Raw genomic sequence first — 27,200 nt, 5'->3', positions numbered from 1 at the left:
TAAAGTAATTTGGTTTTGAGGCACATACCATAAATAACAGTCAACTAAAGTGGTTTGAGATGCATCAGTAAACTTACCTGTAAAGAGAGATAAAGAGAAAATAATTAAATTAGTGATTTAATAACTGTTATTAAGCTGTTGCCATTGACAAACGACCTACACATGGCATATATATAAGTCGAGAAAATTAATTAAAAGTTAAACTGTATAGCCCCCAACCCCAGTTTACCGATGCACTAGTTAATCACACAATATTTTGATTAACAATTCATTTAAAACCATTTAGGATGAGATATATCTTAAATGTTGATGACGAGGACAGCAGACAGACGGAACTTTTAATTCCTACTGCCATTCGACATTAATAACGTTATTAAACTTTTTAATGAAATCGTTATAATAATTTATTGCAGGTGATGGAAAATAATAAAAAAGGAACCGCAGGCAAAGTGGACCGGAAAAAACCTCCGCATTAATTACAATTTTTTCAGCAATCGAAATGCCAAGTTTTTATGCATTTTCAGCAATAATAACATTCGTGGGGTAGCAACAAAAAATTCCACTCTGCTCGAAACCGCAAGAAATACAAAAACCGCATATAAATATGTAAAAATAACATAAACCAAAATGAACCAAAAAAAAAATAAATTTATCATGGAGTTCTACACGTGCTTGCAACTCTTCTTTCAGTGTGTCTGGATAATGTTATTACAAAATAGTTTATTGACTTTTCATTAGTCGATTGACAACATCAAAAGGAAAATCAAATTTTCCAATCACAAAGCAATTAGTTTCTGACTTGTTTGCAAATTTATTTCGAGGATAATTTAAATGTATATTAATAGGAACAAGTATACAATTTAAATGTCTTCAAAATTAAGTGTCGCACATCAAAGATTTATGAGGCAAAGCGCAGATGTGCAAAGGCTATTCAAATTAGTAAAAAATATATAACAAGAATTAATTTAGGCTCCTAGCTGTGGCAGCCTCATAATTATGCAAATGCAATAGGATTTTAATTCATTAAAAATACAGCATTTTAAATGCGATAAAAATCGTTGTCTGTATAAAAATCGCTTCAACGAAATGCAAACGAAATTCCAACGCTGAGGCCAGAGAATTGGGTCAATACATTTAAAGCACGAAAAAGGAAATGCAAACGTACAAAAAGATCAGGATTGTTTGTGTACTTATCCATATATGTATGTACCTATACGTATGTACATACATATGTGCGCATATATAAGACCATGTACAGTAAGAACCATAAAAAGGTCGCAAAAAAATTCGAAAATCGAATGGAAAAGGCATGAAAAGAAAGCCGCAAGCTCCTCGGGTGAAGATTTAAAGTAAGCCTCAAAATTGTCAGTTCAAATTTCATCATCAATACCGAATTTAAGGCGTTTCGAAATTTAGACTTTAAATAAATAGCAAAACTGTGCAAATATAAATTAAATAAAATACTTTCTCTTATTGATGATATTTATTTACATCATCAACGTGGTTTAAATTAGACTTTAATATCAAATGCAAAAGTGTGCTAATAAAAAATAATTGAAAAATCGGTTCTGTAATATACTTTAGTAATCATTTTTTTTAGCACCTATGGGGCTTTAAAGTCTATTAACTTTTGAAGGTTTTTTTTCGGAACATTTTATCTACTTTTCAAATAATTTCATTCTTTAAATCTTTTTCCGAATTTTCGACTGGACCATTCACATGCCAATTCGGGGGGCATCAATGGGTTAACTGACACCACAGTTTGCATTGCATTTCTCATTCGATTTCGCAAAGCGCAGCTCCAAAAAAAACGTGTTTACACACAAATACGAATTGGGGAAAGAAAGAAAGACACACAATTATATATAAATAAAGCCCAAGCACCGTTAGCAACACATAAAGAAATAAAAATAAACGGCAGCGAATGAAAGAACGAAGGCAAAGAAAGGCCTACAAAGAAACGTTGGCATGACCAAAAAAAAAAAAATAAAAATGGCAGGAGGCAAATTCATCGGTTTCGCAATGCAGACGTCGCTGCCTCAGTCGACGACTCTGCCCGCGTGGTGCACATGACTGACCGATTCCCGTTCGCGTTTTCATACGCTCTCACGCGTTTGTCGCCCAACATTTTGTTCCTTAACGTTCATTTTTAACGCTCGAGGGTTCTAGAGCCGCTTCGCTTTTTGCCGCTGGAGCCGATCTTATAAATTGCAGCGCTGTATTTTATAGCTTTTGCTGCGACTGCAACTGTTTTCTACAGTTGAGCTTCTATAGTTCTCACTTGTAATCCAAAACTTTCCATACCATTAGATACTTTTAGAATATAAAATGTACAACCTCCATTATTTTATATTAATTTATTTAAATATCTACAATCTAAACAATTTAAATAGTCTTTGCTTAGTCTTTGATGTCATTCTCTGTTTACTGCGACTTTGAGATACAAGATACATACTAAAGTAATATTGTATTTGTTTGAACAACGAAGACACCGACGTAATTATTTCGTTAATTTAAGCCCCGTTTTTGAAAACTTTACTTATTTGAACAGGTTTTGAATCCACGCAAATTTTAAACTACACATTTTTGTCAATTTTTAAGTTTTAAAATAATGTTAAAAGTAATTTAAACATACAACGCATCCAATCTCAACAATGCTGAAAGCTAAATAACTTAATGTTCTAAAATTCAAGTTATAGAATTTCAACTGTATTTCAAGCGTCGCACGATTGTCACTCGCTCAGACAGACATTGACAGACACGCACATTTAATTATATTTTTCGCTATGTTGTTGTTAATTTAGTGGGTCAGCGAAATTATGTTGTTGTTGGCTGCTCTTTTGTTATTGTTATTTTTACTGTTGGTGTTGCTGTTCTGCCAGCGTTGTTTGACTCGTAACTGTTTCGCGGCTGCGCTTTTCGATTCTCAGCGACCAAATCCGCTGCAGCTGCGCAAAACTGGATTTCAAAAGCAGCAGCAACAACATGGAGAACATTAGCACTGAAGGTAAACCGGCGCATAAAAATAAAGAAAAGAAAAAAAATACAAACGAAGTCTCTAAAACTGCATTGATTCAGATTTGCTGTTGCACAAAACACGTTTTCGAAAAAAAAAAAAAAACAACAGCGCTGCAGTGCAAAAATTTCCATAAAAGGTGAAACATTTCGACAGAGAGAATAATTTTGATGTTGGTTAAGATCGGGTCAACCTGTTTTTAAATTCAAAATAGTTGACTAAAATATGAAAAATTGTAAAATAGAGAATTAAATAAAAATCAAATAATAACACTTTTAGTACGCATCTAAATAGTGTTATTTTATAACTATTATCTTAAAAACTTTATATTAAAACTTTATAAAATTATTATATTGAAATATTTTACTAAAATGTGCAGTTTTTTTTGTGGTTTATAACTGATTACATTTTTAAGTAAAAAAAAATGTGGGTTCGGTAAAAGTATAAACGAGATAATATGCTTTTGAGATATTAAATCGTACATGTGGAATTTTGAACTCATAAAAGAGGGGGTTCTAATTGTTTTATCTGTGCAGAGAGCGTGAGATCCACAAAAGAGAAAGAAAAGAGAAAATGTAAGGGAGAGAGTTCAAGCACCTGCCGAAAAAAAACGAAAAGTCCAAGAAGTCGGCTACCTCAGAAAACCCAACCGCAATAACAATTCCATTTATTTTTTATCTATGTACTTAACTGAAACATAGCGAGAAGAAGAAGAAATTCTTCTACGTTTGTCGGTGGCGTATGAGCAATTGAGTAATTACAATCGACACAGTGGGCCACGTTAGAAGAGATACCCAAAAAAAACCAAAATAAAATGGAAATATCAACAAATACCGAGAGCTCTCAAAGAGATTTAAGAGCAATTAAACGCTATGATAAACATTTAATTTAGTTTTTGGTTTGTGAAAGGAGAGTGAGAAGAAATGTGGTGAAGAAAGCGAACGGAGCGGGTGAACTGCCCGCAGTCAGAAGAAAGCAAACACAGTTCTTTTCGTTTTCTTATTTTCTTTCTTTTTTTGCATGTATGACTTGGGGAGCAGCGCTGCCAACGTCGATGGCAAGTCGATGAGTCAAAAGCAGCCGAAATAAAACTGCGCGCCAAAAGAGCCAGAAGAACTGAATGGCCATACAAAAAGGGTTTTGCCGCAAAGACGATCTTCTACGGGTTGGTGATTAATTTGGTAAGCATGCTGGGTTGGTAATTGGATCACAAATACAATGAAAACCACAAGATTACATCTCAAATCGCGAATAGATTCGCCATTTTGGTTTACCATTGCCAAACAATGTGTTATAAAAAAGCCCATACTAGTGCAAAAGTCTTTATTCAATTCAACAATACTCGGAATAATGGGAAATAAATAAATAAAAAATAAAATGAAATTGTGTAACAAAACCGTTTTCCATAGTTGGAAACCACATGTATGGTTTATTCAAAAAACGACATTTCCCCGAATTCATCAGACTTCGTGTGTAATATCGTTTGTTGGTGCACTGGCCCAAAGTAATGGCCAAGTGCCCATGGCTATCGTATCTGTATCTAGGGGATACCTGTTCGCTGCTGCCCAGACGAACATGTGCAATTGCCAACTAGAACAACACGTTCACTTGTGACAAAGTACGGCAGATTGTGGAGATCGGGGAAAATATATATATGTAGAAGGGGGCAGTGTTGAGGGGGAGTTGGGCGGGAAAACGATAAAGTGGAAACGTGTTTTCAGCTGCAACCGTTGTACGCTGCTATTTATCGCAATGTATCTGACAGAAACGTGCTTTAGGAACGGCATGCCAAGCCAACTGGAATTGTATCTAATTAGTCTACCGGTCCACAGCGACAACGCCGTAAGAGATCTAGCCCTCCGTACCGCCACTACTCTACAATATTCCAAATGAAATACCACCATTGAGACGCCCCCATTTCGTCGACGGTCGCGCGTTCGCCTCTATTATTTATTTCGGTTTTGTCTTTCACTTTTCCGCTGGCCAATAAAATAAATTCAAATGAGACAAGAGTTCTGCGGCCCCGAGTGCATAAATATTCCTTCCCCCCCCTCAACAACATTGTTAGCTTGTTATTGTTATCGTTGTAGTAAATTATTAAACACAATAATTTGTTGACATTGGCGTTTTCGTGTTTATGCTTCTGAATGATATATATTTCAGCTTAGTCGTTATGACTATTTATTCGCCACCGAGGATTGATTATAATCAATAAGTTTCAATTAATTTTAAGTTTATTTTGTTTAATTTTTTGCAAGATAAATCCACAAGGAATTATTTACAAAGCAAATTCTGATATAATTGCTTAATTACATTAACCATGGGTATGGTGGGGATTGAAATATAATCCACTCAATTAAATGCAGTACGTTTCCATGTATTTAATTGCACCTAAATAAATGTTTATATAGAACGCTTTTGGCTGCATTCTGATTGATTTTGTATGTGTCTTAATCTTGGCATATTCGTTTTAAATCTGTATCTGTTGTCGATGCACTCTCTCGGCCCGTGAAACATCATTTCCTGCCCAATTGCAGTTGAAAATTCAGCTGTTTTGGGCTGCAATCATTAGCGCTTCTCTCTCTTTCCACCTCGTTTTGTATCCATCGGATACAATTGACTAACAACTAACGGCGGCAGCAAACCGAGCATTAAAAGACTGAAAAACAAAACCCAGCCCAAAAAGTGAACCAAGTAAAATACAAAAAAAGAAAAAGAGACAGAGGGCCAGAGAGCAGGCCACACGTCACTTGACGTTCAAGTTCAATAACCTGGCCAACACACAGTTATGCCCACTCACACAACGACAATTACCAAATAATGTGGCACATGCACATGAAGCAAAACGCCGGCAACAACAAGAAAAGCAGTAGCAGCGCACAGAAATGAAATAAAAACTGAAACTGAGCAAAGAATACCGAAAAATACAAGGAAAAAAAAATGAAATTGAAACAAAATATGCGTCGACGCTTGCTTACATAACAGCAAATAATGTTTAAGCAGCGGTAAAGTAAAGCAAAGCAAACCAAACCGAAAAGCGAGAGACCGGGAAGAAGTAAGCACAAATAATGACAAACAATAACAAAAAGCGATTTCAGAAAAAAAAGAGAGCAATACGAATTACTTTCAAAAAGGGGCAAAGCCAAAGCCCCCAAAAAAATAAAACAAAACCCAAAAGTGTACTTCGATTGAGGCGGGCGCGCAGATACAGATACAGCTGGTCCGCCTGCACATACAGATACAGATACAGATACGAATCCAGCTACTCTTCTGGCTGCTGCCTCTCTTGTTGTTGTTATTATTTTCTTTCCTTCACTTTTTTGTATTGTACTTTTTGTTTGCATTTAAAAGTTGTGAAATGTTTGGGTGTAAATGGATTTCGTAGTGACTGTAGGGCCAGAAAAAAAAGGGACCCGGCGGCGGGCGGGTTAAGTAGATGCTAAACACCAGCAAATGGCTTAATAACAATCTGTATGACGTGCACATATTTGAATCAATTAGTCAGGTCGTTAAATGCAAGCCATGTGCAAAAAGTATACGCGAGACTCGCGGATCATGATCATGTGCATGAAAAACGCACTGAACGTATTGAGAAAGATATATGTATGCATAGATATTTAATATATATGATAGTTCGTTTGAATAGTTTTTATGACAAGTGTACATAATTTAGAAATAGTTCTAAATTTAGAATTTAAACATTTATATTATATTTTGTCTTTTTGTTGGCTTGAGGACTGTTGCTATAAAAGTCTGAGATGAAGCTTCAAAAACAATAGTTCCAAGAGTTATAGCCCACCTTTGTTATCGGTTTTTATTGCCGACATATATAGTGAACGAAACTTGTGTTTTTTTGTAGTATCACAAATCTGGACAAAAAGTTAAATTTTTTAGCTCTCTTGGTCTGGAAAATTGTAAAGTTTGTACAAAAGATTCCAACGATTGTGGATAACTTCACCCCAAGGCAATTGTATTTAAAAAGTTAAGATGAAAATATGCAACTGATGTTACTGGTTTTTCCTGAAAGTGAGTTTCTTTGAGTCAAACTTTGCAGCTCAAGCCTTGGCAGTGCAACGTCGTAAACAATTGTCCAGCACACATTGCACTTGGACTGCAACTGTCTGAAATTTCATTAGTCAGCGGTTAGAGCCAAAAACGAAAGCCCGAAAACTCTAGAATATATGGAAGCGGCAAAAGTAATAATTAAAAATTCGGCAGCAAATCAAATTGCCAGGCACACACTCGCATTCCGCATGGCTAAAGGTTCTTGGTTATACTCGTAAGATACTTTAACGCAGCTCTCTACCAACCAAAAGCCCATAATGCCCCCAGGGGAAAAGTTTTTCTCGTTGATTATGGCGCCTTTTGTTTACTTGCATCACGGTATTTCACTCACGAATTTCATTTCGACATAGGCGAACAACAAAAAAAAAAGAACAAAAAAAAGAAAAACAGAAAAATTACGGCCAAAAGATATTAGAATTCTTCTGGAAAATAAAACAAAACAAAAAGGGAGCAGAGAACGTGGCACGCAATAATCATAATGGCAATAATACAGCAGAAAGAACATGGCAAAATGTTGTAATGACTCAAAGTGAAAATAAACTGGCCCAAAGATGGCAAAAGCGAAAGAACACAGACGCCGGCGGGTGGGAGGCTGGTAAGTGGGCGTGGTGCGAGGGGCGAGGGGCGTGGCACGCAGTGCGATGAGCAAAGGCAGCACGGGCAAATGAAAACTAATTGTAGCGTAGCGAATTAGGCAAGACCCAAAGTTGGGGAAAAGGAATTCGGAGAACTACAGCGGCGACGAAAGCGACAAAAAAAATAACATTTCTATGCAAGTCACGGCCTTAGCTCCTCATCCCAACTAAACCTACCACCACCACCACCACCTCTCCCACACACGCACCCATATTTGTACACAGTTAAAAAAAAATGCCCTTTACTTTTCAGTTTTTAATTCCTTTACCTTACACTCCTTTTTTAACCTATTATTTTATTGCTAAAAGTATTTTCTGCAGAAGTGCAATATGCCTCGTTTTTGTTCAACTACTCAGTACAATTTCAAATTTTTGCATTTTAAATGATTTTTTTATTTGAAACTTTTAAATAAAGATAAACTACATATTTAAATGATCCGAAAGTGTGTTATTGTGAGAAACTTTTGGCTTTTAACACATTGGTATTTAACATATGTCTTTAAAATTTCCATCGTGTTATAGCATCATAAAAAAGACACAAATCTATAAATTTTAAGGCTTAGAGTGATCGTGTTTGTACATAAAAAATCACTTTCGAAGTTTTTGAAATCAGTTTTAAAAAAAATCTAAATTTTTTCCTGTGTACCTGACGTAAGTTTCCAAAGTGCTGCATTACATGGGTCTTTGTTTGGGTTTCGGTTCGGATAGATAGTGACAGCGTGTGCGTGGCATATTGAAAAAGCAGCACTGTCGAATAAAAAACAATACGAACTGTCGTTGTCGCCACTGAAGGTAATGGGTATAGAAGAAGAAGAAGAGCACCGGATTCGAGAACCGTTAGCAGCCGCTCGTAATTGGCATTTAAAAGTATGTCGCATGTCAGCTACGATGATCCATTGATTGTTGGGCTGATGGAAAGTGTAGAGGGTCGCAAAATAAAATTGAATTGAAAATTTCCCTAACTAGATACGCAAGTGTGACTACGTATGAATAAATAAATGTTTTTGCATGCAGCTGACTGAAATCTGAAGTACGGTGGATATATGTTTACGAGGTGGTTGGCCTTGTTAAATCTTTACAAAAGCCTTGAAATATAAATTTTAATTGAAATATATCTAGATTCAAGAGATTATCAGGATTTTCACAGAATTTCTGTTGTTACTTTTTGAAGAATTTTAAATTTTTCCTAAATTAAACAGATTATGCTGGCAGCTTAACAGTTGATTATATTTAATGGAGCAACGACTGGGATTAACGAAAAATATAGAAGTGTGTTTTTATGGCCTAAATAAAATGTGATTATCAGAAATCCGATTATCGCCTTCTATAAAAAATTATCACCTCTTTAACACTTGACTACCTATATATTCGTATGCCGTATTTTAAAGAATACTTTTTATTAAAGCTCTCCTTGTCTTAGATTTATCCCCTTTAAACATTGACTCATGGGTGAAAAACAGAAACATTGCAAGATGACCTCGTTCAACTGTGTTCCATTTCCACAAAAAAAAAACAAAATCCCCTCTGCTGCATCTACTTCTTCTGCCCAATTTCGTATCTTCCAGATACAGTTGCAGAATCCGATTCCCCCAAAGACAATGTGTATATATGTACATATAGTTGTCCACATAAGATGGCAAATGACAATGCGCCATATATCAAATTATATATAAACGTGTACTTAAAAAACTACACTTCCGACCTTCGAGAGACCCAGCATGACATCCGGCAAATACACGACTGCCCCCCCGGATGCCCCGCTTTCCGTACATCTGCCAGGCAATGTAAGTAAATGACAAAAAGAGAAAAGAACGAGACATAAAGAAAGCAGCGGTAATAGCAGCAGGGGAACCAAAAGTATCTTGGCCAGGGGGCGAAAACTGGGGAGAAACATAACAGCGCGTCGAAATTGAACTTTTTTCTCGAACTTGTCGCAAGAAATACTTGCTTCACTGTTTCTACACGATTCATAATTTGTTGTAATTGGAGTTTAAGTCGTCAACCTCACACAGCCAAACAAAAAGGAAATAACAAAACACAAACAATTTATTTTTAGAAACACTTTTGTGCTGTCTTAGATTATGTATTTTTAATGCCATCAAATCGCCTTATTACGCTCGAAAGAAAATCCAAATAAAATATAATGACAAGGTGTTAATTTGAAACGCTACTAACAGGCCATCGTTCCCATCACCCGCATCATCATCATGTCATCGAGAGGTTGATGTCTTGTTTTAGGAGCGATTGTTGATTGCTCAATTCATTTAAAAGGAAACCAAAAATGTTTTGACGAAAGTTAAGCTTAAGACTGCAAATTGTATAGTACAAGCAATTAATATTCATGGGAAATGCGTTTTGTATGAATATTTTGATAGAAGTAAAGAGTAAGAACGGCGCCACCATTTGTATGTACAGTTAAATATATTTAATTCATATTATTAAATAAATAACAAAGGAAATCTCAACTTTTCACTCTAAAAAATTTGAAGTTATTTTGATCTCTTTGAGAATTCATAAGCCCATATTGAGTTGTTTCGAGTACTGAACAAGACTTTCTATTTAACTTTGCATTTATGATGACTTTGACCGAAATATGAAAATCAAAAATTATTATTCACTTTGCACACAGCTGTGCGTCTAATTTGGTATTCGATTCAGGCAGGGAATTTAATTCCCTGTTTCTAAAAACTGGGTAGAAAAGAGAAACTCAATCAACCATCGATACGCAAGAACCCACAATTAAAATCGTTGCAATAATTGTACAATGGTAATGGTAGCGTTGCGTTTTAGCCACATTGCACAAAGATAACGATGATGTTGTGTGGATCTCGAAAGTCTTCTGCACTGGCTTTATGTCCATCAAAGATAAATTTCTTGTATTTAAAGGCTTTCAATACTGGGCTCTTGGCATCGCCTTCTTTTTTGACTACAAACAAGAGAGCTTAGTTAGGCATCCCGCTTCTGTCAAGAAGCCAATTAGTTGTACAGAGCTGTGCATTTTTCGTATAAAAACTTAAAGCGAGGATGCACAAGCCAAGGACACTTTTCGCTCCACCTTAAAGTCCCTGGCAAACAGCAATTTCAATTAGTTCAATTACACAACTGCAACAAGAGAGCAAGTCGAGGGTGTAATACACCCGGGTCAGCGTGGGCAAACAACCCTTTGCTTTGAGGCTACCCTTGGCGGTACATCGATGGCAACTTTTTGCAATTAAAACTTGAAACGTGGAAGACAATAAAAATCAATTATCTTTAATTAAAGGCCAGCGACCCAGCAGCAGCTGCTGTCCAGCAAAAGGTAAAATTTTTGGATTTGGAAAAAAAGGAACGCCGAAAAAACCAAAACCAAAATGTTAGATGAATACCAACCCCGAATTGCTATTGCATTTAATTAAAAAACTGGATTCGGGGAGAAGGAGTATGGAAATGCACTTTGACCGTTGCATCCTTTCCATTAGACTTGCCCCTTTTTGCAGGTTACAGATCTAGTCTAGGGCTTTGGCTTTCGTTTATGGGGTTGCATGCGCGTTTTTGGGCGCCGAGACACGCACCACCAAAAATGGTTTCTGATTTTTTGAATACATCATTGGCAACTGGAGTGGTGTGGAATGGAGTGGAGTGGATATGAGTGGAGTGGCTGCCAAGGATGCATCGTCCGCTGGTCAGACTGCAGTCTGCCGACTGCCTGCTCTATTTATAACTGTCTGGATGGATAGATGGATGGTTGGGAGGATGGATGTGAACGAGGACGTGGATGTGGATGTGGATGTGGATGGTGTGAGAATGGGGAGTAAGTAAGGGTGGGGATGCCGGTCTGGCTGGGCGCGGTCTGGATGCTGAATTTATTTGCCATGACCATGTCGGATGTGTGGTTGTGGAGTTTCGTTGCTGCAGCATGCGTCACGGTGCCAGACGCATCGGCGGCTGTGAAAGTCGCGTTTTTGGTGACGATGTTGCAGCCAAACGCATTGCCCGCTGACCCTTTTGAAAAAGGAAAACGTGCGCCTGGGGGAAAAGTGCAAATGACAGACATGCCTGCTGATGTTGATGATTTTATCAGATACCAGACGAAATTTGGTGGTTTGTATATTGCATCTGCAGACACAATGTGCCGTTCCAAAAGCTTATACCATTGAAAATGTAATTCTTCAAACTAAAATTTAATTTCAAATCAAAAGAAAAATTTAAGATATCAAAGTCCTTTAATTAAACTTATAATTATTTTTTGTATTCAAATGCTTATACCTTATTTTGAGTTATTTAAGTTTTCAAGAGCTAATAAAAATTTAGTTCAAATATTTTAGGATAACATTATTTTGCATTTATATTGTCATATTATGCAAATTAATTTTACTCAGCCATTGTTTAAAGTCTTTTATAAATTGAAATATCGATTTTCCCCGATTTTTACTTTAAATCTTTTTTCCTTTTTGCAATATAAATAGTGTTCAAGTTGCAATTTATAGAAAGCCCTGGAAAACTCAAATTTAAGTACCCATTTAACTGAAATATAAACGAAAATTCACCTTCAATAGTAAATACCTGAGTCAAAATAAGTAGTGTCTTCATGTAGCCCTGTATACAAAGCTTTGAATAACTCCAATTGAAGTACCCATTTGCATGCAATTTTACAGTAGTAAATACGGTAAATGGCTTGTACTTTTTCTCAAAATAAGTAGTGTCCAAAGGTAACCATGTATGCAAAACCCCTGAAAAACTCCAATTGAATTCCTGTAAGTACCTTAATAATAAACATCGCTTTGGGTCTGTTTATAAAGTACTTCCAAACGCTTCCTCAGGTTTTCTTTTAAATGAGAACTTAAAGCTTCCCTTCCGACCCGGGGAAATAGTGAAATGCTTCACAGATACTTGTTAACATTCTATTGGATTTCCCTTTCACTGCTTAGGGGCTTACCCCGTCATTAGTGGGTCAGAGCACTAAGAGCCCGACCCGAGCCAGCCACCCCCTTCAGGGCTGACACATTGCCTGATCTTCCACTCGCTGTTCACGTTTACCCTGCATTGGCGAAAGGGCAAGAACTAAATCGTTTAACCTGCCACACGATGAGTGGGCCAAAGTTCTTTGGCTTTGCTTCGTTCATGGGATTTAGCGCATCCGCCTACGAGTGCACTTAATCACATGGAAGAGCAACCAACTGGCGGCCGGCTGCTCCTCCGCCTTTTGGGCACGTACGCAGTGCTAACTTCCAGAGGAAAAATGATGAGGTGATGAGGGATGGGCCCACAGGTATCCTCTGCGAGGACAGTCAAGGCGAGAGCGTAAACGATGCCAAGTGGCAAGCGAAAAACGGCTCCAGTCCGGCGGATTTTACGGAAAAGGACAGGCAACGAGCGCAACTCTTCAAATGACGAGAAGATGCTGCTTCATGTGCTAATTGCGCTGTCAAGTCAAGTGTGTGCGACGAGCAGCAGCAGCAGCATCAGCAGCAACATCAGGACTAGCAGCAATATCAACAGACCAACAGACGGAAGCAACAGCTCAAAGGCCACCCACAGACAGATATATAAATATATGTATTTATATATATATATATATATGTTTATTATATATAGCCCAATGAGCACCCCATTAGGCGTTGTTTGAGCGCAGGCTAAGAGAAAAATTGTTGCATACTTTGCGCGGCCGCAAGAAGAGCGTGCAGCCTGGTTTTGCGCTCTTCACACTCTCCGGCATTTTCTCATTATCCGCCGGCAACACAACAAGAATTTTCCACCAGCGAACGCCCGCCGAAATTAAGTAATATCCCCACTAAGGATGCCACCCAGCCCCGAATCAATAAACCATCGAACCCAGCCTGTTTATCATGTTCCCTGGCCTTTATTGACTGTTGCCGTTGCCGTTGCCCTCGCATGGAGTCAACATTTTTATCGAAACGAGCGCAGATAAGCGCCGGCAAGTCGCCAGCAGACGAACGAGAGTTTCCCAGCCAGCCAGCAACTGCCACTGGGCGAAATCGATTTTTCCAGCCCTCGCCAAAATGACAACAAGAGCAGCAACAATTGCTGCTGCTGATGTTGCTGCTGGCATTGCAGTTGCTGCTGCTTCTGATGTTGCTGCTGCTGCAGGCGGCGTGGGTGAGAACACAAGTTTTGAGCCATGCGAAATTACAATGGTTGCCGGCGGCTAGAGAAAGCTGCGAGCTAATTGCAACACAAACTGCAACGCGATGGAAAACTCGAATTTACTCTTTAATAATGCAGTAATCGTATTGGTAGAATGCCTTAATTACACTTTCGTCAGCACCAGTAATATAAGCTCTTTTCCCAATTCTTGGTTGAAAAGAAACGCCTTAACTATCAAAATAATTAGGTAATAAATTCTTTTCCCAAACAAGATTTTGCGATACAATTTTTAAGCAGTGAGAAGTTTTTCCAAAGCAATTTCAACTTTTAGCTTAGTCTTAAAGTTAGACTCTAAATCGCAACTTTACGCCAGATTTTTTAAGCTTATAACGCTTTCTTGTTTGAAATTTAATGTTATTTTGAGAAAATACATTCAATCATAAAACTTTGAAAAGAGAAATGACTCAGTCCCTCGGATTAAGTTTCCTATTATTAAGCTTTAATGAAATCGTAAAAAAAACTTTTACAGAAGACGTGAGCAGAATATAAATATTTTCTTTTCCCGTTTTGGGTTTGATTTTTTTTTTTGTATTATCAATTCAAGTGTATACAACAACCTTAAGACATCTTGTAATGAATCAAATTCTAACTAGTAATACATATAAAAAGTATCTGTATTCATGCTTCGGTTTTTTGTACGATTTTCAGCAATATTGAATAGTAAAAACTAAGCCAACTGTATATCCGATAGAACTGTACGATATCATGGACAGACTCGCAATCGCGACTCCCCGATAAGCTCCATGCATTTTCGGCACTTCAACCCCCAATTCGAAAAACTTTATCAGAATCAGCGCAGGAACTACCACCACCCACCACCACCCCGGACTTATCGGCAAGGCCAGCAGCCCCGAAGGTCCGCGGCCACCCATTGAAAAAGTACACACAAGGGATCAGGAAGCGGGAAAAGGTGGTAAGGGCTGATTGAACGGGTGCTGTGTGAGGGGCGAGTGCCCGAAAGCACGCATTAATACAGGAATCGCATCTGATAAGGGTGGCTCCAGTGGATCACCCACCCAAAAAAGCTTTGTAGACCGATGGAAAGGTGGGATCTGCACTGCAACAATTATTGTAAGTACTTAAAGTCTAGTTTTTATTTTAAAAGTATTCAAAATACTGCTGAGTAACAAAAAGCCAACAAAGATTAAGTTAAGTAAAATGTAACAAGAAAAATTTTCAAATCCCTTATCTTAATCATTATTAAGGTTTAAAGCCGATAAATTCATTTTTCCATTAATTGAAACTGGGGCAAAAACAAGAGCAGAAAGGTTTGATTTTAATTTTGAAAGATTTTTATCTGATGACAATTTATATATCTGATATAAAGATTTCTTGACAACCTAATCGAAGAGCGCTGATAAGTTCTAAGAATGGAAATCCACCACGCTTTATTTTTTCTTAATATGGAACATTTTTCTCGAGTGTGGAATTCAAATAAACTGTGCTTGCGATTTAAAATATAGCCAATAGTACTCACCCTAGCATGCATGTGCACATCGTTTTCGCCGGGCTGCTGGACTCCGGTGCGGATCTTTTTATTCTGCGGCCCCTCGGTGACGACTATGGTGGCCCCTCCTCCACCGGCGCCACTGGCGCCACTGCCATTGCTAGCGCCGTTGTAGGGCATTGTGGTCGCCGTTGCGAACTGGAGCGAAATCTCGGGGCTGATTAAAGTTTGTTGGTGTAGAATTTTGGCGGATTTTTGAGGCCTGAGCCTAGTGGTTGCGCGAAATGAATGTATTCAAGTAACGTGCGACGAAGCCGCGCGAAGTTAGAGATCTTGGGGGAAAAACGCTTTAAAAACGCGCGCGCGATTCTTTTTTGTTGGCTTACACTCGGATCTCTTCAGCGAGAAATGAGTTGTAAATGTTTACTTTGTAATTGGTGTTTATGTGGGATGTTTGGGTTATGATGGTGTAGCTGTGGGCTCCTCTTATTTATTTACTATTTGCCTCGCTTCAACTTCCTTCTTGGCGCTGTGTAAAACACTTTCAACTTTTTATTGCACTTTTGATTTGCGTGATAAATTTTCCGGTTTCCTCTGGCTGTTCTTTTGAGTTGGATTTACCAGCTGCAAGACGAATAAAAGAAAGAGAACAAGCGGTAAGGCCTTTATTATTGAAAAAACGATTCAAAATGGGGAAAATAATTTCGTTGTTCATTAAAACCGCAGTAGAAACTTGAGCATTAAATTGCATTTCCAATTTCCTGCGATTCCCAGGATACCACTTAAGCACGATTCAAAGCTTGAATGTGTCGTAAAAATAATTTAGATGATTTTGGCAATCGGGGGGAACATTTTATATGTTTAAAAATCACACTTGTCGAATATTATTTAAATTATTTTTTTTTGTATTTAGTAATTTATGTTTAATTACGGAAGGAATTTGAAAGTTTCAACATCAACTTGGCCTATTTCTACCAAAACCATACTTTCAAGAATTGGTAAACAAGCTTCTTAACGTTTTCGGATTTTTTTTAAATCGACCGATAGATTTTAGATAGAATATTCAAAAGACCATTATTTATATAACTAGACTATAAACCAATTCTTATCGGAATCTAATTGGGTAAATTATACGCCGAACAAAGAAAAAATGACGAAATAGAACAATTATATTTTAATAGGAAGTCGAAAGAATTTGGGTGGAAATACATAACAGGAAATCTATCTGAATGACAATCATATTGCGTTCCAATTGGAAAGGTAAAGCGAAGGCATTAATCAAAGAACAAAACAAAGGAAAATGCTAGAACAACCCTCGGAAAGTTGTCAAAAACAGATGGAAAAGCAGCGAAAAGCGCCGGCAAATAACAAAGCGAAAAAGGAACAGAGAGAAGGCAAAAAGCAGTGGGAATATGGCCGAAATGTCAGGATGAAGAATAGAAAGAAGCAGTGAAAGAAGGACGAACGAGGGGTGCAAAAAGAACTGTCAGAAAGGCGAAGAAGAAAAAGATGTGCTGTGAAAATCGCGTAAAAGTAAACTTGAAAAACTTTTTCGGGTCGTTTTGAGTACAACCCTTATGGAAAATGGAAAATGCCGCACACACACACATGGAGCGAAGGGAAAAGAGCGAAACATGAACGGACGGCTGACTTTGTTTTGTTTGTGGGGGTGGATTTTTCATTAATGGAACGCGGCGAACAACGGCAAAACTGAACGCTGAACTTTATGACGTGCGCTTTTTTATTTTGTTATTGTATGCGGCGGCAATTGTTATTGCACTATTCGTTTTCATTTTCATTGCCCATTTTCGCTTACAAAATGGTGGCGCGCGGTAACAGCAACAGTGCAAAATAATATTTAATTTTGAACGCACACACATGAAACTGGCCGAATTTCAATTTTGGAAAATTGGAAATTTAGTTTTTTTCTGGTCTTTCACTTGTTTATCTGTTTTTTATTGTCCGAAATTTGCAATCACATCGTTTAATTAAAATAACGTGCTGCGAAAGAACCGCTTGATAGACAACTGCACTCTGAGTGTGAAAAATGTGCGACTGTGCACCTGTCAAAGTTAGAACTGGCTGGTTGACAGTTGATTTTCAGCGGGATTGTCGCCTACTTACTCCTAAAAACTCCGCAAAACTTGGCAACACACACGCGCGCACGCACAGAAGAAACGCGAGATGATGGGGACAAAGTGAAAATTTCTACCGTTCGCTAGGAGCTTTTCCGACTCTGATTTTCTGAGTTTTTCCACTTCGACGCCGAGCTGGCGAATGTCAGTCAAATGCAAGAAGTGGAAACCTGTGAGCAAAGAGAGCGGACTGCCAGAGCGAGATGGGGCGAGAAGAGAGCAGTCAGGTAACGGTCGGCGCAGAGAGAGCGCATTTTTCTAAGGGTTGCAAGGTGTCCAAAAAAGAGCGAATGGAGAGGGAGAAAATGCAACTGCAACACTACTTTTTTAACACTGCCACTTTTTAATACACACTCTCTCGCTCTCTTTCTCTCTCCCTGAGAGAGCGAAAACTACCTTTTTGCCTGGCCCTTTTTGTGTTGAATTTTCGTGGGTGGCACAGGAAAAATCTTCCGGTTGTTCTTATTCAACAAATGTTGTTGCTGTTTTTGCACACTGTTTTTCCACACTAACACACACACAATCGCTATGGCTCACTTTCACCGTTAGCGCCAGCTTTTCTTTTTTACCTGGCCTTTTCGCTGCGCTTTTTGCACTTGTCTCGTTGTTTATTATTTATGCTTTTTCGCAGTCTTTTCGCTTTATTTTTGTTGCTGCCTCTTTTCAGTACACAAACAAAACGCAAACGCGACGGCGGCGAGAGCGAGACAGGGAGAGAGAGTGAGCGACAGACACAAACAACAAACAAACAACAACTCGCTGCGTGCGGGGGAGCGAGACGACGAGAATCGATAACCGTAGACAAGCGCGTGAAGAAGAGGCAAAATAACAACAACGACAACGACGCCGCGGAAGTATTTAATTAAGCCAAAGTATTTAATTTAAGCGTATGTGTACGCAGAATGCACGGCACCCACACGAATACACGTACTCATCAGCTCTTTGTTGTTGTCGCTTTTCTTTCAGCTACTTCTGCTGCTTCTTCTTCCTCTGTTTCTCTGTTATTTTATTAGTCGCTACTTGGCAAGCAATTTCCAACCGTGCACAAAGTTTTAGCTCGAAGCTCGAAGATTGTTTGAGGTTGGCAATCCACCGAACGCCAAGCAAAAGCAAAACCTCGGATACGTTTTTCTCTCTTTCACCGCAGCGACAGCGACGTCGACAGCAGCAGCGAATTTTCAACCGTCTCGCTCTCTTACCCGCTGTTAACCGCTTTTCTCAGTCCACGCACACTGTTAGCCCCATATAAATCGGCATGTTGGGCGCTTTTCTCATTCCACGCACGCTGTAATCGCGCTGTTAACCGTTGCCCATCGCTGAGAAAATGAGAGCATCGGTCGCCAACCGTTCTGCGTCGTCGTCGGCTTCGCAGCCGCTGCACAGTGTCCGCAATCATTAAGCGGCGGACAAAAATATTAATCCAAAAGATTTGTTATGAAAATGTTTTGTAAAATGAAAAAACACACGCGAACTTTCAATTTATTTTATTTCTTATGTGCGATCTACAATTGTGAGGACTAACTGATATGCTTAGATTCGTTTAGCAATGGAAGTAATATGTTTATTAGGAAAATTATCTCTTATATACATAATTCATGAAAAATTTAATCGTTTTAGACAAGACTCTAAAAAGCATCACAAGCTTTCAGTTGTAAGACAAATTATTGTATTAAGAAGAAAAATCAGTTTATTCTTTTTGTTTTACGTATTAAGAATAATATTGGTTCGTGGCATATTGATAACTTTTGCCACTGTGCGCTGTTTCAAGACGTAATGAGAAAATGAGAGCGGGACTTTTTTGTCTTACTTTTGTGTGAGCGAGATAGACGCACATGCCACCCATTGTGTGCGAGCAGTGCGACAATACTAAATGCGCTTGTAATGCGACTCTCTTTACAGCCACGCGCACCTCGCAAATATACATTCGGTGAAAGAGTTACAAGTGAAGAGCAATTCAATTTCTCTTTAGCTCTCCTTACAGCCGCGCGCACCTAACACAGAATGCATCAGCGCCGGACCCCACACACGCACACAGCCACACGCAAGCGTTGGCAGCGGAGAGAGAAATCTCTATCGCTTACTCTGCGGACGTTGTAATGGCAGTGCACAGTGGGCAGCAATCAAATTAAATAAAGGTCGTTTTCTTGAAAGTTTGTTAGCATACCAAACTTTTAATCAACCAGATAAAGCAACCAGTAATTTAATCGTAACTCAGATGATTTTGACTTAAATTATAGGAATACAACTTATCTAAGCAAATTTCGTATAATTTGATCAATTTAAATTTTCTGCTGTTATCTGACCCAATAGAAAACATGAAATAATAGAATTGTATGAACACATTCAGTTATAAAACCATTTATAAATATTCTGAACATTCTAAAATTTTTCGCTTTGAAATATCTCCTCCGGTTTTGTTTACGTCGGCGGTTAAAAAAGCTAGCCGCAAAAACCACTTCTTTCCCATATTCTGTTCTCATTTAATTTTAGTATTTTATTTATTTATTTATTAATTTTATTTTTAAAGGTACGTTTATTTAACTGCCTTTTCTTATTTCCAATTATGTATCTTTAAGATATCTTTTAATATTTTCATCTGTCCAATTTTGTGCACTGTCATTTAAGAGAGTTTCTTCAAAGAGTGCTGAAAGGTTTCTCTTACTATACCCTTTATTAACGAGGCGCAGCCAACAAAATTGTCACAATCGTCTTTTTGCCTTTGTACAGGATATCATTAACATAAACATAATTGTTCACATTCAAAATATTTAAGAAGTGAGAAGTTTATTTATTTGTAATCAATCTTTTTAAACTTTTTATAGATGTTTTATATTTGCATATGCTAGTTTAAATAAGAAGGAAGGTTATAGTCCCGGCTATCAGATGGCTATTCCTTTGTTAAAAAATTTTAAAATAAATGTGCATGTGAAATTCTACTGGTGCTGAAAACCATAAAGGTACAGCGCCATCTAGCGGTAAGGCTTTCTTGTATGCTATCGAAAGACAGATTTAAAATCTTACTAACTTCGATTGGTACTGTCCTATGAAATTTCGATAATTCTAGAAATTTATAGGACAAAACTAGCCAAATCCTTTTGTGTTTCAAGAGATAAATATATCTGTTAAAACGTCATTTGTATAAAAGGTCGAAGGTCGAAAATAATTATTGTTTTCTTCTTTAATTTTCTGTTAAAATCTTATAATGGTTCGGCCAGAATGTTGTCCAAGAACATTTTCAATAGGTCGGTGCATTTAATTTCGAAAGCCCATCCACTTTCAAAAACCCACTCATGACTTTGACCGTTGAGGACGTGGTCCATGTTCGCTTAATGCCAAAGTGCAGCAGCCAAGGCAGCAACAACAGTCAGCTGAATGGTAAACAACATAAACTATTTAGTCTATGTGCGGGTGGGTGAGTACTACGTGTATGTTTTGGGTCTTTGGGGCGGCGGGATGGGTGTGCATAATGGGTAGCCGCCGTAGTCGAAGCTCTGGGGACCGTAACCACACTGCTCAGTAATGTTTGTGCCATAAAGTGTGGATTAAACCGTATATTGGTATGCATTCCTTTGTGTGCCGCAACTTATCGAAGACCATTTTGTATGCCGCACTTGTTGCAGGTTTCCAGTGATTTCGTGATAATCTCCATATGGTGACCTTGCCACCATGTGGAAAAGTTGGTTAAAAAGCTTAAGAATTTCAAAAACATAGCAGATTTCTTCAAATTCTATTAACAGACTATTTTAAAAAACAATGCGCCACCTGTGGAAGATAAAAAATTCATAGTATACTTTTCAGCTTAGCTTAAAGTTTTGGTTTTGTTTCATCGCAAAAGTATGCTAATAATTTTATCAACAGTACGGACGACATCCTGCAATAATTTGCGTTCATATTCACCTGATGGAGATGTTGAGAAATTATAAAATTTTAAATAATTTTCAAATTAAATTTTAAGTACCTGAAACTTAAAATGAGTTGTATATAAAAACGCCTTTAAAAATCGAATCGATTAAAAAGTACTATACTAAAAAAATACTACCACTTTAGGTGGATCTTATATGAAATTAAATTAAAATCGTTAATCCGTAGCGTTCCGGTCAAACTGCAAATAATCAACAGTATTATGCGGCACAAACAAAATGAATAATAATAAGTTGCAGCCAAATGAAGTGGACTAAGCTTTTAGAACTCCTTGGAGCTACTCTTATTCTAATCCTAATAAAAGGGTCATCAGCAAAGTGTCCAATGGGCGCCCTACAGATCTTGGATGACTGTGTGATGTTGAGAAACCGGATTGAGGTTAACGGACGAAAATTCGTATAGCCGATTTGCAATGTATTTTTTGTTCAATTAAAGGATTTTCACTGGTTTAATACACCAAATACTCGTTGCGCACTTTTCAACTCAGAGGTGAGGTAAATCAGCTTAAGAGGGCGCTAAGTAAGTGGCCTGTTCTGGCTGCCAACTTTCGCTCGACTTTTGGGTTGCAGCGGTGCGAGGGGGTCCCCCACTTACAGGCTCCTTTAATGCTCACGCACGCAATATGTCCCTCAGCAGGATGCATCCTGGGAGTACCAGGTCCCAGCTTCCAGTTCTCGGGCAGCCGATAAGCCGACGCTATCAACGCCTTACATCCGCGCGTGTCTTGGCGATGGGATTCCCTTTCTTCCCCAGCCACCGACCACTTCGCGCTTCTCCCGGTTCCTGCACCCGCATCCGCATCCGCTTCCGCTGCATCTGCCGGAGCTTGCTATCCTGTTTTAGCCAGATTTACAACCAGGCGAGCTCATTGAGTTCCGTTGCTGCACGGAGAACAAAAAAAGACATTTTAGTACATTTAAATTAATAAAATTTGAATTTAATTATCGCGATTGACAACTTAATTTTGGAGCCCAGACTAAATATTAATTTATTTTTAAACAAATAAAATAGTTAATTTTTATTAAGATTGACATTTTTACTCTGTCTCTCTTTATATGTATCTATTTATTTTAAATCGCCATTGTAACCTTAAAGGTGCAGTATTTCTTTGGTGGTTCGAACAAAAAAAATACTGAATTCATCACCAATTTTCCTTCCACTTTCTCTCAGTGTCTATAAGAGAGTGTGTTTATCTAGGGCCCCGCCGGAAAGTGAAACGCTTATGAAAGCGCCCGACTGCTCCAGCCGTCCTGCTGTTTGACCTTCTTCGGTGGATTTGCAATGCAAAATTTAATATATAGCCGTGAGCTCGGCTCCCTGCTAATTTGCCAGCTGAAGACCATGCTTCAGACCATCTAATGCAAGTCCGCAGATACGGGCTCGAGTATGTGTGGGAATCCTCTTTTCCGGCTCTAAGGCCACACAGAAACTACAGTGCTTCTTCCGAAAAGATAAACAATGAAGTCTTGACCTAGTTGAGAGTTGCCTTTTGCACTGCCCTTTGTCATCATCATCAGCGTGGATGGGTGGTGCCAAATTCACCAACTTTACATACAAAAACTGACGCTTACCGAAATTGAGACAGCACCCGGGGTTACGTGGTGGGGCCAAGCTAACCCGAAACATTCTCCTTACATTTTTTGCTTCGTACTTTTTTTTTCCGGTTGATATGGGGCAAAGTGCAGTCAGACAGTCATTGGATCATTTGTCTTGGCATTGTTGCTTTTTCCTCTGGATTTCATTTTTTGTCTTTTTTTTATCAAGGGTTGAACTTCAATGCGGGCATTTCTTCAGGCATTTCAGTTAAAAGGGTCAGAGACAGGAAGGATATTATATTGTAGATACTACATATTACTTACATATTGAAAACTTTTTTTAGAGCATCAAATTTTGATTGATTAAATGTTAAAGTTTGAAGGGAAAATAAAAATTTGATTGATATTGTATAAATCCAGATAAACACAATATATGTTAGTGAAAACGTTTCGAATGGACAAACCAGCATATTTAGTACAATTGTAGTTTTAATAATGCCAATAACTGAATTGTTGCCTTTACGAGGTATATAAAACCTTAATTACGGTGTCTGAAAATTTTCTATTTGAAGTTGCGTTGTCTTTAGGTAAACATGTAACTTTTGGACATTTAAAGATTGTAATTAAATGTGTCTTAGGGAATAATCAACCTAACGAAAGCAAACTATACATGAATATATATTTATTTCAATTTAATTGTAATACACTATATAACCAAAACGATATTTTATACCAGCATGATTTACTTTTCCACTTAAACAAGCTTGTAGTCTATTTGCTTTATGTTTAAAATCTACTGTTATATGTGTTATTTTTAAGCGATTTAATTTATACCTTTTTAATTATCTTTTTTGAACGTCAATTAGCAGACAATGTTATCATTCACTCCTCTAAAATGTCGCTGTAGGGTGCTGCAGTTTCCCCCACAGAACGCCCATTTTAAAGCATTTTCACCCAAAATGATGCTCTCGAACGGCCCACACAGATACCCACCACTACACACACACACATACACATTTAGCTGGCAGGGTGCAGAAAAAAAGTTACGAAAGCAAACAGAATCACTGCCCCCTGACTGGAGCTGAATGTTCAGAGCAAATGAAGGTGTCAAAATGACAAGCAGAGACAGCTAAAAAAAAAAAAAAAAAAAAGGAAACGGAGGATGCACACATACAACCTCGCACAGACATACACAGACACACTTGTGCCCGCACAGCACACACAGATACAAGTGGAATGGGTTGGACGTGCGATGGATGGATGGATGGCCGCCTTCCTGCCGCCCCTTTTGGCCCCGCCCCGCCCCGGCCTGTTAGCCCGGCTAACTGTGTAAATGGCAAAGCGACAGCAGCATTTGCTAACTTTGCAGCAGCAGCAACAAAGGCTAAAGCACAACTACGCCAACTACGACAACAGCAACAGCAACGGATACTACATAAATGTATCTATAGCTCTATGTCTATCCAAGCGATGGCCGTGCATTGTATTGCAGTTACGTGCTCGATGGTCCAGCAAAATGGCGAAGCGAAAAAAATCTCTGAAACAAAATCAACAAAGAAGCACTAAGCACCGCAGGGGTCTTTTTACTTGCAAAATCTTGAATACACTTTACGTATAAACTTTCGTTGAAACACGCTCTAAAAATACCCAACGAGCATGGACAAAATTGAGAAGCATTCGCTTTAAGAAATGTATTTATTATATAAGGAAAATGTTAAAATTGCTTACTTTTATTGCACTTAACCTTTTATAGTTGACCATATTTTTCAGCAACCCTATACAATATTTTAATAAATAAATTCTTCAGCGTTTTTATATGTTAACTTCATTGACGATAACAATTAAATATTAATTAAATGTTTTACAAATAAAATCCAAAAAAGCCAAAAAAATTTAATACTAACACACAATTTTTACAGTTTACAGAGAAGAGATAATTAAAGCAATATTTATAATATAATATTTGTAATCAACCAAACTTGTCATTTAAATATTGAAAAGTAGACAATTCTGAGCATTCTAAAATGTTGAGTCATTTGGAAATAAAATTATAATGTATATAACAAAAAGCTATTAAATGCAAAACTGTAGTTTATTTTTGAATACTTGGGCAATAAATTTGCATGCAATTCAAACAATTTCGAATAGACAAATGATTTAAATAAATATTTAAATTTCAAACTAAATTAAAAATCAGACACCAATCAAAATTTTCCTTAAAAAAGAAACTTAATCAAAAATCTATAAATTGTGCTTATAATGAGTTTACAAAAAATCCAAAAAGCTCTAAGTTAGAGCATCTTTGCCCCAATGAAGCCAACAAAACGGCTTAAAGACTTTGGCAATGCCAACTGCTTACTCACTTGCCAAATCGCAAAGCGGATTTAAGTTGTATCCAAACTTTAAATGAGTTAAAGTGGATTTTGGGCGCACACCGAACTCCGCCGCCCCTTTTTCCAGTTACGCCCTCCTTGATGACTACACTTGTGGCGCTGATGAAGCATAATGATGATGGCTTCGCCTGGCTGATTGATTGATTGATAGCCGAAGAATCGGTCGGGGAGCTCCCTCGCTTTGCACTTGAATCTTAAGCATGGTAGCCCGCAAATGAATTTCTAGCAAGTAGAAATTCACATTGCTCATACGCCACGTCAGTCGTGGTGCGGTGGATAATTTTAGACCAACGATGCATATAGCACCCCCACCACCTGCCCATCCCTCCCCGCTGCACGACCAATTAATTTCGTTCAAATATTTATGAATGTTTGAATTTTTTGTTCGGCATTTTTCTATATATCACAGCGCCAACGAGCGTTTTTTTATGGCGGCCATGAGCCGGAAGTGCAAGCGAAATCTGTCGCACCAGCAAACTGGCAGCGGACAGCGTACATCGGACTCAGACCCGGACCCGGACCCAGTGGACACATGGCGACCTGCCCGGCGGCGCCAGTTGCATTCGGAATGGATCAGTGGACGGGTGTGCACCGGGCGTTCGTCATACGCGCCTACTACAAGAGCAACGACTCCATCAGCACCGCCCAGCGGCTGTTCAAGAAGCAGTTCAGCATTTACCAGACGCCGCCCACGAATGTGATCAAGTCCTGGCTGAGGCACTTCGAGAGCACAGGATCCTCGCAAGGAGGTTGTGGGGGCTACTCGCGGTCCTCGCTGCCTGTAAGTAACATTTTAAAAATGCGTTTGGGATGTACCAAGTTGCCGTCATTTTTCAAAAATCTCTTGGTCCTTTGGCACTTTCATTGATTGATTTTAAAATGTATTAAAGCTATGCAGTATATATATATTTAGGGAGTGCAAATATACATTTTATTTTTATTCATTACTCGTGATATAATGTCAAGTGCTCCGTGATACAAATAAAAGACACTCCACGCATAAATTTTAAAAATATAATATTTGAGACATTTGCTTAAAAAAATTGATCTCTCATCATTTTTTTAATTTTTGAACCAATTTACAAGTAAACCATACTGCAACGTAAGGTTCTGTCTCTCCAGACTTGTATTACGAATTGAATTTATTTGACAAATATTTTTTGGCCCCGTACAATTTTGAAATTAAATTCTTGTTAAATCTATGAAATCAACTGTTCGATAATTTTGTAGAAATTAGTTCCTACTTTTTTTTACAGATTATTTTCTTTATTTTCATATAAAGTTGTCTAAAAACTATTAATACTACATCATTTTAAATTTAACAATTGAAGAGAAAAAAAGTTAAGCAATTTTTAAAGCTGTGGACACATAATATAGTTTTCTTAAGCAATGGATTTAAAATTAATCAATGAGAAAATAAATTAAAACTTTCTTGATATATATATGATTAGTTTTTAAGTATTTTCCTCTTTATTAAAATCAAACAGATTATCCCAAAAAGTAAATTATGAGTTTAGTGGGCCGAAAATCATAACTATTAAGTATACTAAGTTGTGCTGCCATATATGACCCTAATTTTTCTCCCGCCAAGGCCTATATAAATCAATATCATCTCCAATTAAAAAACGCTTTCTATTTTTCCAGCAAATCTTCTGCACCATTTGCAATCAATGCCTGAGTAATGAGAAAAACTTTAGCGGTTCCGTGAAGTGAATTAAATTGAATATGCACATGGCGCATAAGTTAATCTGTTTATCGTATATAAGTTAGTGTGTATGGTTCGCAAATAAATTTCTTGGCTAATTAACAAGCTTGCCAAATCAACACATCTGCCCGCTGGCTGGCTGGCTGGTTGGCTGTCTTGACCCACTTGCTTGTTTGCATTTCTGAAATATGTATACGCAAAACC

The 27,200-nt window shown here is 37.9% G+C and overlaps 2 protein-coding genes across 21 annotated transcripts in view; one reads left to right on the top strand and one right to left on the bottom strand.

The window, feature by feature from the left end:
• LOC108143374 (heterogeneous nuclear ribonucleoprotein L) overlaps positions 1 to 18,525 on the bottom strand; it is a 102,600-nt gene extending 84,075 nt beyond the window's left edge. For 9 of the 20 annotated variants that reach the window (XM_017267699.2, XM_017267704.2, XM_017267702.2 and 6 more), the window contains exons 1-2: positions 17,432 to 17,588; positions 15,338 to 15,931 (exon numbers count right to left, since the gene is read on the bottom strand). In XM_017267699.2, the coding sequence (XP_017123188.1) occupies positions 15,338 to 15,487 (150 nt within the window). In that variant the 5' untranslated portion in view covers positions 15,488 to 15,931; positions 17,432 to 17,588. Of the gene's footprint in view, positions 1 to 15,337; positions 15,932 to 17,123; positions 17,142 to 17,431; positions 17,597 to 17,838; positions 17,942 to 18,011; positions 18,352 to 18,373 lie in introns of those variants that run through there. The other 11 variants (XM_017267700.2, XM_041707422.1, XM_017267693.2 and 8 more) reach the window with 7 other exon arrangements.
• A 7,260-nt stretch (positions 18,526 to 25,785) lies between these two features.
• On the top strand, positions 25,786 to 27,115 carry LOC108143365. The gene is made up of 2 exons (XM_017267686.2): positions 25,786 to 26,072; positions 26,936 to 27,115. Exons 1-2 carry the CDS (start codon positions 25,824 to 25,826, stop codon positions 27,002 to 27,004), a joined length of 318 nt encoding a protein of 105 aa, XP_017123175.1. The 5' UTR covers positions 25,786 to 25,823; the 3' UTR covers positions 27,005 to 27,115.
• Positions 27,116 to 27,200: the final 85 nt, after the last annotated feature.

Source organism: Drosophila elegans, unplaced genomic scaffold (genome assembly GCF_018152505.1).
Source record: "Drosophila elegans isolate 14027-0461.03 unplaced genomic scaffold, ASM1815250v1 contig_183, whole genome shotgun sequence".
NCBI classification, from domain to species: domain Eukaryota; kingdom Metazoa; phylum Arthropoda; class Insecta; order Diptera; family Drosophilidae; genus Drosophila; species Drosophila elegans.
The sequence above is the reverse complement of the archived record's forward strand: the minus strand, read 5'-3'. Positions and strand labels throughout refer to the sequence as shown.